Source organism: Centruroides sculpturatus, unplaced genomic scaffold (genome assembly GCF_000671375.1).
Source record: "Centruroides sculpturatus isolate CEXI.00-Female unplaced genomic scaffold, Cexi_2.0 scaffold720, whole genome shotgun sequence".
Classification (NCBI taxonomy): Eukaryota; Metazoa; Arthropoda; class Arachnida; order Scorpiones; family Buthidae; genus Centruroides; species Centruroides sculpturatus.
The window spans coordinates 330720-346101 of NW_019385122.1; the positions used below are offsets into that span (position 1 = coordinate 330720).

The 15382-nt window shown below is 30.2% G+C and overlaps 1 protein-coding gene across 5 annotated transcripts in view; it reads left to right on the forward strand.

Annotated features, from left to right (window-relative positions):
• Positions 1 to 1263: 1263 nt before the first annotated feature.
• LOC111635076 (elongation factor 1-delta-like) overlaps positions 1264 to 15382 on the forward strand; it is a 62159-nt gene continuing 48040 nt past the window's right edge. For 2 of the 5 annotated variants that reach the window (XM_023379924.1, XM_023379927.1), the window contains exons 1-2: positions 1264 to 1375; positions 8480 to 8611. In XM_023379924.1, coding sequence (XP_023235692.1) covers positions 8498 to 8611 — 114 coding nt within the window. In that variant the 5' untranslated portion in view covers positions 1264 to 1375; positions 8480 to 8497. Of the gene's footprint in view, positions 1376 to 8286; positions 8387 to 8479; positions 8612 to 15382 lie in introns of all 5 variants that reach the window. The other 3 variants (XM_023379925.1, XM_023379928.1, XM_023379926.1) reach the window with 2 other exon arrangements.

The window sequence follows — 15382 nt, forward strand, 5'->3', positions numbered from 1 at the left end:
TCGTGCTGTTCGCACAGGCAGTCCGCTCGAGAAGAACCTGGCTATTACACGCGATCATAAAACTGACGTAACTACGCGGTAAGTCACAAACACCAACAAACAAAATGGAAGTTTTGGTTAGAAATAAATACTTTTTCTTGCCGTACATCTAATAATAGACAGATGTCGTCGTCTCTCCAGATGTCTTTTTTATTTCTCTGTCGATAACCCGACACGTGTTCCGCAGCCATCTTGTATTTGCTCGCGCGCGTGGGATTGTGGGATCTCTGTTATGACTGGATGTAGTTTCGAGAACTCTGTCCAGTCGATCGCGATTGAACCTCGTTTCAGTCGAGATTGAAACGGTCGAGAGCGTTCGCACCACGGAACGCTCTCCGACCTTAGTCACAATCTAGATCGAAATGCTCGGTGCGAACGGGGTATAAACGGTACCCTGAGAGGTTGAAATTACCCTAGAAAAGGGTAATTACACTAGAAACGGCAGCACTGCTGAGTACGATACTGAGTAGCTGAAGTGCAAAAGTGTTTCCTACGAAAGCGGAAATTGCTTTACTAGGAAGGCGCCGACCCACCAGTGGCCAAGCGGTTCCGTTTTGAACACTGGGAGTTCGGTCTTGGATTCGCTCTGCGTGAGGACGGCTGACCAAATGGAGTTTCCCGGGTTTTCTGTAACTCCTGAATAGTGGCCAGTTATCCTTAAAAGGCGGGGAATAATGCCTCCCCGGAAGGCATTATTCCCCGCATATGGTCAAGCAGTAGGCTTCAGCCGGCTAAAACGGATCGTACGGTGGGAACAATGCTTAAAGCTAAAAGCCTCTATATTAACCCACACAACGAATAGGAATAGAATAGAATAGGAAGCCCAGCGTGTAGACCGAAGAGAGTCGACCAATTCTACCTACACTTATTGATATTTTCCGACTTTCCTATGGCTACATTTGTCGGGGATCAATTCATACACATAGAAAGATAGCATTTGAAATCAAATAAAACATTTAAAAATTAGTGCCTAAACGTTCTTTATATAAAATATTGTCAGATTTTTAATTTTAAAAAAATTTACACGTTTTTATAATAAAATAATTTATCTCAAGAAACGTCTCTCTCTCTGTATTTTAAATTTTATAGAAATGTTCCTAAAATTATTTTTATTTATTTACATTAATATTAGCAGGTAAAAGATATTAATTTTTAAAATATTAATTTATAATATCAAAATAATAATTTGAAAAAAGTACATATTAAATTTCAGATATAATTTATATTATTAATTTTTAGACAATATTAAAGAGGGCGCTTTCGTCCTTCTGTGAAAGCAGCGTGCACCTGGGAAAATCGGAATTCCTTTTCTTCTGTGTTTGAATATTTAGTTTAGGTAATGACAATGCATTTAATATACTTCTGATACATTTAATATTTTTTATAAGCGTTTAAAAAGTAATAATATAGATTTTAAACAATTGGCTGCCGGTTGAGCATATCGAATTAAAGTGAGAATATTTTATGATAATTGCTTATTTAGGAAATCTTCACTTAACATGTTTACCAAAATATGAGCCGCTTTATACAAAATCTGCAAAAACTATATAAATCCGTATAAATCTTAGTTGAAAAACATTAACGTATGTCTATTAATAGAATGGTTTAGTCTAAGTTACGGTTTAATCTCTTGACCGCAATATGTAAATTTTATCCGATTTACGGGCGAGTTTATCTTGGACAGTTTACTTGGTGAGTCTATCATTGTTTCAAATTGTTATATGAGAATAAATCAGGAGGAGCTGAATCTAGGAATGGTAAAATTGCAGCTTTGAGCTGGTTGGGATCTTATCTGAGCTGTAGGTAGTGTTACCACCCGTCCGATTTTCATCCGGGAATTGACTCACTGTCCAGGTGAACTATTAATTTTGTCCGGGAATTTCGTAGAAATTGTGAAATTACGATAAAACAATGTTCTTGCAAATATTTTTACAAATTTACATTATTTTAACAGTGAAAGAACTCGCACTCACTGAAACTTATCTGCAATTCTGCCATGTTAGTCTGTTTATGCCAATGTGTGGCGCGCAACCAGTTGTCGACTTTTTTTTTGCATGCGATCATACACATCTCTCCAATATCTAATAGAGCTAAGTCATCTGTACCTGTTCTTTCTTAATTTAGGTTACTCCTATGCAAGTCCCTAGTCCCTAACTGTAACTGATTTAGAACTGCCATGCACATTATTCTTTACATTATAAGATGACATTGCGCATGCGTCAGGAACTTCTGTTCAAACAAACCTGACCTGCCATCTGGGTCAGCGATTTTCAAAAGGTGGCAACACTAGCTATAGGAGTAAAAATGTCAAAAGAAACTGATGGTCTATATGTGATCCTTTGCAAGATATAGCCCCCAGAAGTCAGTATCTAGAATTTTGAAAACCCTCAAAAACTGGGTAAAATTTAAATGTGAAAAACTCTGGAATTATTTCTCAAAATGATACTAAAAATCAACTGGTTTCAACTTTATTAGAGACAACTAAAATCTTTTAAGACATGAGAAATGCCATTGTGCCAACTACTTTCAATGTGCAATTCACATTGTACTATATATTCTGTTAAGCCTATTGCATATTCCATAATTGGTTTCTTTGACTTTTATACTCCTATGGACTTCTCAAGATTGGAGGCAGAAATTGCATGTGGACATTTGAGTGGACATACTGGTTGTATTGTTGACATAAGAGAGAATCTTTCATTTGGCATGCTCATTTGCTTGTTAACATCTTAATTCATTCCTTGAAGAGCTTAGATGTCCAAGTCACTTGAAGAGGTTCAGGCTCAACTTTGTTCTGCCTTTTGCATTGCCAATGACTAATGGCTTCAGTTTTTCACTCACTGAACTACAATAATCAAACCACCTTACTATTTCCAGCAACGTATTTAATAAATTTAAAAACGTTTTCGACTATATTTAATAGTCTTCATCAGTTAAGAACTTTAAAACGGAAAACGAACGTAAAATAGAACTATAGAACGGTTTTTTAAACCGTTGTATAGCTTACATTCTATTTTACGTTCGTTTTCCGTTTTAAAGTTCTTAACTGATGAAGACTATTAAATATAGTCGAAAACGTTTTTAAATTTATTAAATACGTTGCTGGAAATAGTAAGGTGGTTTGATTATTTTAATTACATTCCAGTAAGTTATTTTATTTTATTTCACTGAACTACAACAAAAAAAAGCATACTAACTTATAAGACATTCCTTTGTGTTTTGTCTACTTGTATGAGTGACTCCTTTTTGTATAAGTGACTGTGTCAATAGCTGTTGGTATAAGAATTCAGTTTCATTGGTGTTGAATATGTTCTTTGCATCATAATCTTTCATCGAAGTCAGTAGCTTTGCTTTCCAGTCATTGGAAATTGAAATACTTGCATATGCTTCTGAACAGCAGAGAACACTGAAGAATATGTTGTCTCCTGTGGAATCATTATAGCTAACTATTACTTGGTTTAAAGTCTTTGATCTCAAGTCTTTCAGCAATCTTGTAATGTACCACATGACGCAAAAGGTGGAGTTACAAGTTGGGGTTCAATTTAAGTACGAGGCCTGGACTTTATGAAACAAAATATAATAATCCAAAACAACAACACTTATAAGTACAAATCCATAAATATTTATTAAATTGAGCAGTAATAAAATAAATAACAAAATTGATTAATTATAAAAAGAGTTAGTATATATTTCAAATATTCATGAAGTCAAGTAACAAAAATAAACAATTAAAGGAACTCTTTGATTATATATATCAAATTAAATCAGATCAAATCAAGTCAAAAATCAATTCAAATCTCTACTAAAAAAATAAAAAAAAATACTCAAAGCATATGTTTCTTTATGCTGATTGCTTATTAATAACACCAGACAAGTCGCTTCTACAACAGTTGCTGTCGGGAACTACCCCACACTGCTGGATGGACGTATCTTCTTTTATCCGGTTCTCCATGTAGCTACGCACTGCCTTATTTACATTTGTTCGTGTCACAGAATCAGTTATCATTGCAAATTAATATCTTTTATCTTTCTTTTTGAGGGTTTAGGAGTTTCTGTCAGTAAAAAAAAGGACCATGAAAAGATAATAACTATAACTAAAAATAATGCCCAAAGCATAATAACAATCAGACTTCAACTCCTTACAATCTTCTTGGCACTTCAAGCATGGAGTCTGTAACAGAAATATTTTTTGCCCTCAAGTTCTAGAAAAATTCCATGTCTTTATTATTGATGTCATCATGCTGTATGTGTCTAACTTGTTTTGTCCCCATCCCTGCTACTTGGGAACCCAAGTGGCAGGGATGGGGAGTCAGTGATAAAATGCATGACTTTCAAGTCGGTATTTTTTATAATTGACTCCGACTCTTGTAAAAAGATTTCACTCTCAACTCTGACTCTAACTCTCCATCCCTACCGAGTGGCAGTGATGATAACCTTGTTATTGCTGATGTTGGAAATGTAGATTTTACAACCCTGTATTGAAGTGCATGTTGTTGACAGCTTTCTCCCTTTGTGAGACATTACAGAACTTCCTTCTTTTTCTTGAAACTCAGCACAACTAGGTTTCTTTTAGATATTTTGTTGTCTAACCTGGATGAAAATAATTCTATGATAATGAGCCCAATTGACATAGGGAACTGTACACAACCATAATAAGCCTATACATAGGTCCTGTCCTACTCCTTTGTCAATTATATGATGGATACTCTTTTTGAAGTAAACGATGTGAAACAAATTTGAGGAATTAGTAAACCTATTGAGACCTGGAGCTTGTGTGTGGTAAAATTGACACACTTTTTAAACATTCATAATTAACAATAACAAAACAAATTTTTTTATTTATTTGTCAAAACCGTGTCTTCTTCTTCTTGTTTCTTCTAATTCAATGTCACGACTTGGTACATTTATCGACACTTGGCAAATTTCATCATTCACTTTTAATTCGTACAGATACACGTTTCGGGCTTTCGCCCCTCTTCAGTCTGTTACATTGATAGGTTGTATCTTGTGTGTACAGTATCTGTCAGGCACCTTACATACTTCCCACTCACCTTCCCTTCCCTCCCCTCCTCTCCTGACTTGACGGCCTCCCCTGCATGTCTAGTAACTTGTAACATCTCACTTCCCTGAGTGCTGCACACAGCCTTGCCTGCGACTGTATAAACCTTCTATTTTAATAATTGTAGCCATGAATGTCAATGCTTAGATTCTTGTTAATATTATTTTTGTCTGTTATAATTTTGTAGCTTTCCTTGAATTTTCTTTTATACCAATTTTTTTTTTTTTTTTGTACTATTATAACATCATTCTTATCTATTTTGCAGTTGTGGGTTGTGCAATACATAAAAGAAAACATATTCATCATGGAGTATAAAAATATTGAGAGCAGAACAAGTTCACTACAGAAGAAGAAAAAACACTTCAACGAACTGCGAACTAAATTCCTATTAAATGGCTATCCAAAACAAATAATAAATAACTGGGAAAGAAAAATCAACAATAAAAGGCTGGAAAATAAACAAAACAAAGATAAAAACACAGTAAGATACATACCCTTCCCCTACATTTGTGGTTTCTTTGAACAGGTAAACAAAAGTTTTGATAAAATAAATATAAAGCTAGCCCCAATCTATAACAACTTGCAAAAAAGAATCCGGAAGGCTGAACCTGGCATAAATAAACAACCAGACAAATACAACACTACTGAAGTTGTCTATAAAATACCTTGCACGTGCAAACTGCCAAAAGTATACATTGGAGAAACAAAACAAAAATTAGAAACAAGATTAAAAGAACACATTGTGGACCTGAAGTATAATAGAATCAACTCTGTTTTTTACGAACATTGCACAATCCACAACTGCAAAATAGATAAGAATGATGTTATAATAGTACACAAAGAAAAAAATTGGTACAAAAGAAAATTCAAGGAAAGCTACGAAATTATTACAGACAAAAATAATATTAACAAGAATCTAAGCATTGTCATTCATAAAAACTGGCTACAATTATTAAAATAGAATGTTTATACAGTCACAGGCGAGGCTGTGTGCAGCACTTGAGGAAGTGAGACATTACAAGTTACGAGGCATGTGGGGGAGGCCATCAAGTTGGGAGGGAAGGAAGGGGAGTGGGAAGTATGGAAGGTGCCTGACAGATACTGTATACACAAGATACAACCTATCGATGTAACAGACTGAAGAGGGGCGAAAGCCCGAAATGTGTATCTGTATGAATTAAAAGTGGATGATGATAATTATTTGCCAAGTGTCGATAAATGCACCAAGTCGTGACATTGAATTAGAAAAAACAAATTTTGTTAATTATTAATTATATAGTACAGAGTACTGTAATAAGATATTCCTCAGGATGTAGTCACGTGACACTGATTACTAACATAGTATCATATGACGTCATTTACATATTGTCTTGGATGTTCAAACTTGGTTGATTTAATACAGGAGGGTAAACTGATAACCACTGACTGTGACCAAATTAGCATGGCCTGTGATCATTCAAGATAGTGAAGAACAGATAAGCAGTAAAGCCAATTCTAAGGAAGAGGTGTCTGACTTTCTAGGTTTTACTATATTTTGAAAGGGAAAAGTGAAAATGTTACTAAAAGGACAAAATTTAGCAACATGCACTAAATCCAAAACAAGAAGTGTAGAAGATGCAGATGTAAATATAAAAGAAATTTGAGAAATACTATATCTATTTTAAAAAATAGATAGTGTTAAACTCTGATTTTTTTTAGTTATTTTTCTTAAAATAGAACTTTATTTTTAGTTACCATACATGCATACTGGCAGTCATTTCTTTAGAAAAACAGCACTAATTTTGACTTTATTAGAATTACTATTTCATTTGTGGTTGAATTTAAGAGACTAATTTAAAAAAAGAAAGTGAGAGAATCCAAAAATATAAACAAAAATACTTTACTGGAGTAAATTTAATATGAATTTACATATTAGTATTTTTTGGGCTTTAGTCCATCTTCAAGTATAGTAGAAATTAAAAAAAAAAACGAAACTGCAGGCAAATTTAAAAATGTAAAAGTCATTCTATAGAAATTATCAATTAGAACAAAAACTTGAATTTAGAAATTGTTGCAGTTTATGCTGAGTGGTAACATGGTATTGTAAGAAACTGTTTAACAAGAACAGTTTAATGTAGACATAGGTGCCTGCAGGAGGTGTAGCTACATAACTTCTCTGTGGACAACTTAAGTACTACCTGAAACGTTCTTGGGAGAATGCTATTATACTCTTGCCAACAGAATGTTTGCGTAGCAATTTTCAAAATTTGTTTATTAATTCTTAAACAATTGTCAAGCCTGATTTATTGATATTAATGCAAATATATAATTGCCAGATTTGTTGGTTCTGTTTAGGCTACCAATTTCATTAATTCTGTTATTAATTAAAATTAAATTTAAAAATTAATAATTATGAATAATCTGAAAGAAATGAATCTGTATGATATGCAGAAGATACTTGTTCAAGCCCCACTCTGAGTCAGTTTTTCCAGATTATATGATTTCTGATTAATATCAAATACAAAATGGTAATCTAACAGACTATTTTTAGCCTAAATTATATAATTAATTAATTAAGCAGCCTAAAAAATTCAATTAGATATTATAATTCTTAAGTACTTAATAAACTTTTTGAATGCAATCCACTTCTATGCTTCAGGAAAGACTTCGGAGTCTTTTATGTTAAGTTTGTTGTTTAAACTTCTCTCAAAGATCAATAGTGCATTTTATTTGCAGACATTTCAACTTGATTTTATTCAAACAAAACATGATGTAAAAAAATTTAACATAAACTTCAAAACAAAGAATACAATCTCACATCAGGAATAATACATTAAATTTCACAACTTCTAATTACATCACATATTTATGTGAAGTAAAAACAACTGTTAATAAAATTAGGTAAATCCTGTTTAAATCCTAATAAAATTACTGTAAATTAGTCATGTAAATAAAGTATTTTGCTATTCTGTATTGCATGTGTGTACTTTTTGACTTTTTTTATGATTTATACATGCTTGGCTTGTAAGCTTCTTGCTAAATTTGTGTTAAATCACATAAAGATACCTGTTTTTCTGTTATATAGTTTGATTTTTCTTTCTGTTTCTGCATTAGATAGGTTCTGCTATATACAGGTTAATTTATATTAATTTTTGCAAAAAATTCAAGGGACTGAAGAAATTTTTTGTTAATGAATTTGTTATATACAGGTTTGACTGTGTATGAATTTCTGGTTTAAACTGGTTTAAGTTGTGATTTTAGTTCAAACTTTCTCGAGAACAGAGTTAGATACATGAAAATAGAGACCAGGTACAGAAAGTTTATTTTAAGTTAAAATATGATTAAAAATTTCAGCTTGGCGTTGTGTTGATGTCACAATAAGTAATTGCTCATTTTTTGTAGATTTTAAACTAGAGAAAAATGGCTTCACCATTGCTGTTAGAGAGTGTTTGGTTTGATAAGTATAAGTATGATGATGCTGAAAGAAATTGGCAAGAACATTTAGCAAAGAATTCAAAAGGTGAAAAAGTGAAAGTAAGTAATTTTGTTATTAATGGAAAAAAGTTAAACTTAAATTTCAAATGTGTTTTAAAATTATATGATTTTATTATTCAATATTCAGTTCAGTTTTTAATAGAATTTGAATATTGAATTTTTAGATTGTTATAAAATGTAAATATTTTTGAAGATGAATTCTTAAGTATATTGAAAATATTTTAGTCATGTCATTTCTCTAAAAAAATTGACAGCCAGATGTTTAGATCAGGGCTTCTTAATTAAACTATGGGTAGTGACCCCATTTGGGGTTGCTTAGTGAAATCTTGGGATCACAAGATTTTAATGCAAAATATTGAAAATAATTTGTGAGAGTTTGAAAATGGCATGCTTTGTGGCATAGGTTCATGAGTTGCGCTTTGTGTCACTTCTGGTGCAGTGAGACAACGATTCAGCAACACTGATTGTAGTGTGAACTAGTGTAGTGTTGTCGCTTTTCAGTGTATTCAATTGTCTCTGTTCCATTGTAACACAAGAATGAACTGTGGTAGTACACCATTATTGTTTTTGCAAATTTGTATATATCTTGATTTTATATTTTTTGGGTCGTGAAAAAAATCACAATCATAAATGGGGTCATGAATAAAAACAGTTTAAGAAGCCCTGGTTTAGATGATAGAGGCCACTCTGACTGCTGTATTTACTGAGTCTCAAAATGAGAGTCCCTTGATTTAGGATTCAACCAATCTGAGCTGTGTTTCATACTTTCACATTCAACACATTTATTTGATGCAAGCTTAACTGGTTCTTGTCTCAAGTCAAAGAATTTTGTTAGGATTGACATGCTTGGTCAAAACAGATAATGAGGATTTGCTATGTACAGTACTGGCCAAGCAAAAAGGAATAAGCATGTGTTTTGTTTAGAAATCATAACTATTCTATCATGGGAAATTATAGTATGGAAAATAAAAACATTTACTAATTACAATAAAGAATTATTATTAGAACTGATTTAAATGTACAAGAACAACATAGAAAACAAAAAACAAATGATATAACTAACAATAAAAACAATTAATAATTGCTCCTCTGATGAAAAAAGTATTTTTTTTACTTTCAAGGGAAAGTCTATGATAATTTCTCCCATAAACAATGAATCAAATTTTTGTTTGAGCCCTAATCTATAACTTATTTGAATTTCATCATCTAAATTTTCTTGATTCCAGATGGAATATATTTTTCAAGGTTGTTGTCATTATCATTGCATATACATATTATCATTATTACTTATTTGTGTAACATTAAAAATTTGTCTCAAATCTGTTTTTTGCCTTGTTTACTCCATTAGATTTTATCTACACATATGTTAAATGACAAGCTGAAAATGAGCCAAGGTTTAAGTGACCATTACCAGAGACTTAAATCTCTGCTCACTTTTGGTGACTCAAGCCTGGAATTATGTAGTGGTGAATACAAAAAGTAACCTCAAGCTATGATTCATGTTTTAAGCCGCTATGGCCTTGAGCCACCATGAATAACAGCAATAAGAGATACTAGGTCAGATACTCATAAACTTTTATGAGTGGTTTCACCTGGCTATCAGACTCTTCTCTTGTCATTTGGTTTATAACTTTCAAAACTTGCAGTGGGTCAGTCATATTGAGAGGTTTGCTGAACTCTTCACAGATATTAAAAAAGCGTTACAACTTTTTTATTATTATTAAAAATATAATTAAGAAATGAATTTATGTAAATATTCATATATATATAATTATAAACTTTCTTTGTCTTTTAACACATTTTTGATCTGAAATTTAATTAAGACTATTTACAAAAATTATAACTTTTTTGAGACTTTTCTTTATCCTTCAATTGAAGATATCCTGGGTTATCATCATGTATGATTTTATACATTTTTGATCTCTTTAAAAATAGTCAAACGATTTTATAGTATTGAAATAGTGAAGAAGCATTATTTAATTTATTCACAAAAGTTTTCTTGCTGTAGAAGTTGTATAAATTATGTACAATTAGAATTTATATATTTAAATAATCATATTTTTAATTTATTTTATTTAAAATATATGTTCTCCATCTCAAATTATTAGTGTTTTGTTGCTATACTTCATAGTTTTCCTAATAATGACAGAGTCGTGCTGATCATCTATGGGTACATTTGTAAAGTTAAATGAGTTAAACATGTTAGTAATGAATCAGTCAAAAAGTAGTAGTCTTGCTCAGTGTTCATGCTCTGCAGTGATGACATTTTGAATGAAACTCTAATGAAGTTCATGAAGGAAAGAGTTAGTTTACTTCGTTAAGAAAATGGCACCCAATGATATTATTGTTTCTAAATCTACTCGAGTGTTTAAATTGTGAATTAAAAGGTGAAATGATAAAAATAACTGTTTATTTTTATAATTTCACCAAAGCAATTTAAGAAAAATATTTCGGATAAGGCTGCACTAGTAATGTTCATATCTTCGATTTTAGAAACATTCATTTAGTTATAAACAAATCGGTCGAAAAGTCTAATGAAATAAGAATAATGATGATGTCATTCTCATTTAACTTGTTTGACTTTACAAATGTACCCTATGTCAGTGGTGCGCAAACTATTTTTACTTCTGACCCCCCCATTTTGTGTAAAATTTTATTGCGACCCTTGGATAGACATTAGAGTCTATCCAAGGGTCACAATAAAATAGAACCCTTGGATAGACTCTAATGTCTATCCAAGGGTCGCAATAAAATTTTACACAAAATGGGGGGGTCAGAAGTAAAAATAGTTTGCGCACCACTGACATAGGGTACATTTGTAAAGTCAAACAAGTTAAATGAGAATGACATCATCATTATTCTTATTTCATTAGACTTTTCGACCGATTTGTTTATAACTAAATGAATGTTTCTAAAATCGAAGATATGAACATTACTAGTGCAGCCTTATCCGAAATATTTTTCTTAAATTGCTTTGGTGAAATTATAAAAATAAACAGTTATTTTTATCATTTCACCTTTTAATTCACAATTTAAACACTCGAGTAGATTTAGAAACAATAATATCATTGGGTGCCATTTTCTTAACGAAGTAAACTAACTCTTTCCTTCATGAACTTCATTAGAGTTTCATTCAAAATGTCATCACTGCAGAGCATGAACACTGAGCAAGACTACTACTTTTTGACTGATTCATTACTAACATGTTTAACTCATTTAACTTTACAAATGTACCCATAGATGATCAGCACGACTCTGTCATTATTAGGAAAACTATGAAGTATAGCAACAAAACACTAATAATTTGAGATGGAGAACATATATTTTAAATAAAATAAATTAAAAATATGATTATTTAAATATATAAATTCTAATTGTACATAATTTATACAACTTCTACAGCAAGAAAACTTTTGTGAATAAATTAAATAATGCTTCTTCACTATTTCAATACTATAAAATCGTTTGACTATTTTTAAAGAGATCAAAAATGTATAAAATCATACATGATGATAACCCAGGATATCTTCAATTGAAGGATAAAGAAAAGTCTCAAAAAAGTTATAATTTTTGTAAATAGTCTTAATTAAATTTCAGATCAAAAATGTGTTAAAAGACAAAGAAAGTTTATAATTATATATATATGAATATTTACATAAATTCATTTCTTAATNGGACAAAAACAGTAAAAAAATTATGCTGCTATTAATTTTGAAAGATTTATAAAAGTTTGACAAAATTTCTTCTAGAAGTTGAAAATTTATAAAATTTTGTTTATGTACTAAATATTTTATATATTTTCAGTTGTTTTGTGATTAGAAAGTAATAGACATGTTTATTTGTATTCATGATCTGTAATTGAGTCTGGATTGTATGCAATCATCCTTTATCTTCCAAAAATTAGTTAATCATACCTATCTTATTATGAATAGAATGGAAATTGACCAAGTTATTAAATTAATTAGTTAAATAAGAATTTCAACTTTAAATGTACTAATGCTACTTATTTTCTTTTAATTAGCGTACATATACAGTGAAAACTTCTTGTAATCATTTTGGAACCTGTTTATATAGATAACACTTCAGAATAAGTAAATAAGATTACAATTAATGGAAATTCTGGTTTTATCAACACTGACATTGAAAAGGCATATAACTGTAACCCACTTAGTATATAATAAGTAATAAATGCCAGTATTTAAACTATTGTACTGTGAAGAAGTGATGGTAACTGATGTGATAATGATTACGTATTATCAGAGTGATAGGTATTGAAGCTGATAGTATAAAAAAAGAAAGCTTTTATATGTAAATATAATAACCATAGATGGCAAAAGTATTCTTACTACATGGTATAAATATCTTTGAAAAACATTTGTGCTGAAATTTTAAACTTTGAATAATGATATTCAAAGAAATGAAATGAATATGCTTTAATTAGAATAAATGTAAAAAGGATGATTGAAAAGAAAGGTAATAATTCAAAATAGTATGGTACATTACCAGTCGTATGATTTCTCTGATGTGCCAGAGGTTTACCACCCCTGATAAAAAGTTTTAAAGTTTGATCATTATTTATAATTGTATTATAAAATTATTGATGTTATACTCAGAGCATTTACAGAATTGTCATTACAAAAATTATATAATGTATTAATGAAAACAATGGCAAATTTAAAGCAAAAGGTACTGACAGGAATTATAAATGTAATAGCAGAAATTTAGATAAAAATTCAAAGTAAGATGTTCAATAAAAATTTACATTGATTACTATGCAAAGTAGTTTGGTTTATTATTATAGTTTAGAATATAAAATTTGAAGTATTTTTTATAGTGTTATTTATATTGAAAAAAAAAACAATTATGTATTTTAATACTGTAGTATTAATAAGAGAGTCTATTGGAATTACTATTCAAAATATGTTAAGAAAAATGAAAATTAGATATGAAAAACTAAATGGATGAAAACAAAAAGCTATAAAAATAATTGTTTGATTACCAAAAACAAAGAAATGAAAATATCAACAGCATGGGAAGCCTTCCTCAATAAAACTCTAAAGTAACAACATACGGATAATGCGCAAGTCTACAATGACGCCATCGGTCACATGTGACAACATTCCAAAAAAATTTTCCAAAACAACGGTTAATTCTGGAAATTAGAATTCATATAGGAATTCCATAGAGCCTGAAGAAGAACCACATTAGGTTCGAAAACGTTTGCAAAGTCCTCTGTATTGGAGAAGAAGAACGCCGGTTACAGGCAGTGAACTTGGGTAATTTATCTATTCCGGTGTTAAAATTTCTGTATAGTTTAAAAACAAAGAATTGATATCAACTGGACAAATCCAGTTTCAGGTAATTCTCAATCCAAAATGCATTGCATACTGACAGATTTTTCAAATTTTGATTAGAAGCAGGTGATGATAAATATTTTATTTATTCAGTTCTGTATTCATCAAGATAAACTAACTTAGTAACTAAATCATAAATACAGTTTTTTAAAATAAATAATTTGTTTTACACAATAAATATAAATCGGCCTATTTTTCCTTATTAGGTAATTTTTCAGTTCTTAAAGCTAAAGAAATGACTCTGAGACAAAGTGGAATTATCAGCTAATCAATTTATTTACTCATTACTAGAATTAAAAATATCTATTAACTAAATTTTCTTAATATTTCATCAAAAAACTGCTATTTTAATTTTTGTAGATATTAAAAAAATTTCTGCTATCTGCACTAGGCCCTGGACTGAGAATTGAGAAAACATTGAAATAGTCAATGATTCATTGATAAATACACAAATGATAACTGTCCAGAAATTAAATGTATTAATGTATAAGAAAATAATGCTTTAAATATAAACTAACTAAAATGTTTAAGAAAGAGTGAGTAGTTCAAAAAACAAAGCATATTATAAACAAGGTACAGTACATAAGATGATAGTAATCTTTTCAGAGAAGAAATCTAACTACTACATTCTCATTCAGATGTTGATATCAAAGAGTGGATATTTTAATAAGATGAATGCTTCAAATCATCAATTCAATGATTAGAGAAGAAAAAATGATGTTTCAACTGATTTTGAAGTTATAATCTTTAATATGGTGGAGAACATAAACAATGAGTTAGCAAACTATCATTAAAAAAAAACACTATTTGAGCATAGAAGACTTGGAAATTTATTGTTATTGAAAAATAATTAAAGATTATATCTTAATTTGATATGTGCAATACTAGTCTAGACCAGAAGTTCATATACAGTTAATAGGTGCTGCCTCCTCCTAAGCTTTCCATATCTGATCTTAACTTTCATCTATCTAACACCATTCTCAAGATTAAGGAAGGACGGCCAGATGGATGACAGTGGGAATTTATAGGTCTACAATTTTTTCAATTGCAGTCCAGTTATAAATTTTGTTTATTATAGAACAATATTTTTTATAACTTTATAGTATTTAGATGCAATCTGTAATTATTTCTAAATATTAAAATTAACATATTTGTCACATAAACTTTAACATGATTAAATATTTCTTGTTAATTTATCTATAATTTTTTTAGTCTCATAAATACAATTTATAAAATTTTGTTTATGTACTAAATATTTTATATATTTTCAGTTGTTTTGTGATTAGAAAGTAATAGACATGTTTATTTGTATTCATGATCTGTAATTGAGTCTGGATTGTATGCAATCATCCTTTATCTTCCAAAAATTAGTTAATCATACCTATCTTATTATGAATAGAATGGAAATTGACCAAGTTATTAAATTAATTAGTTAAATAAGAATTTCAACTTTAAA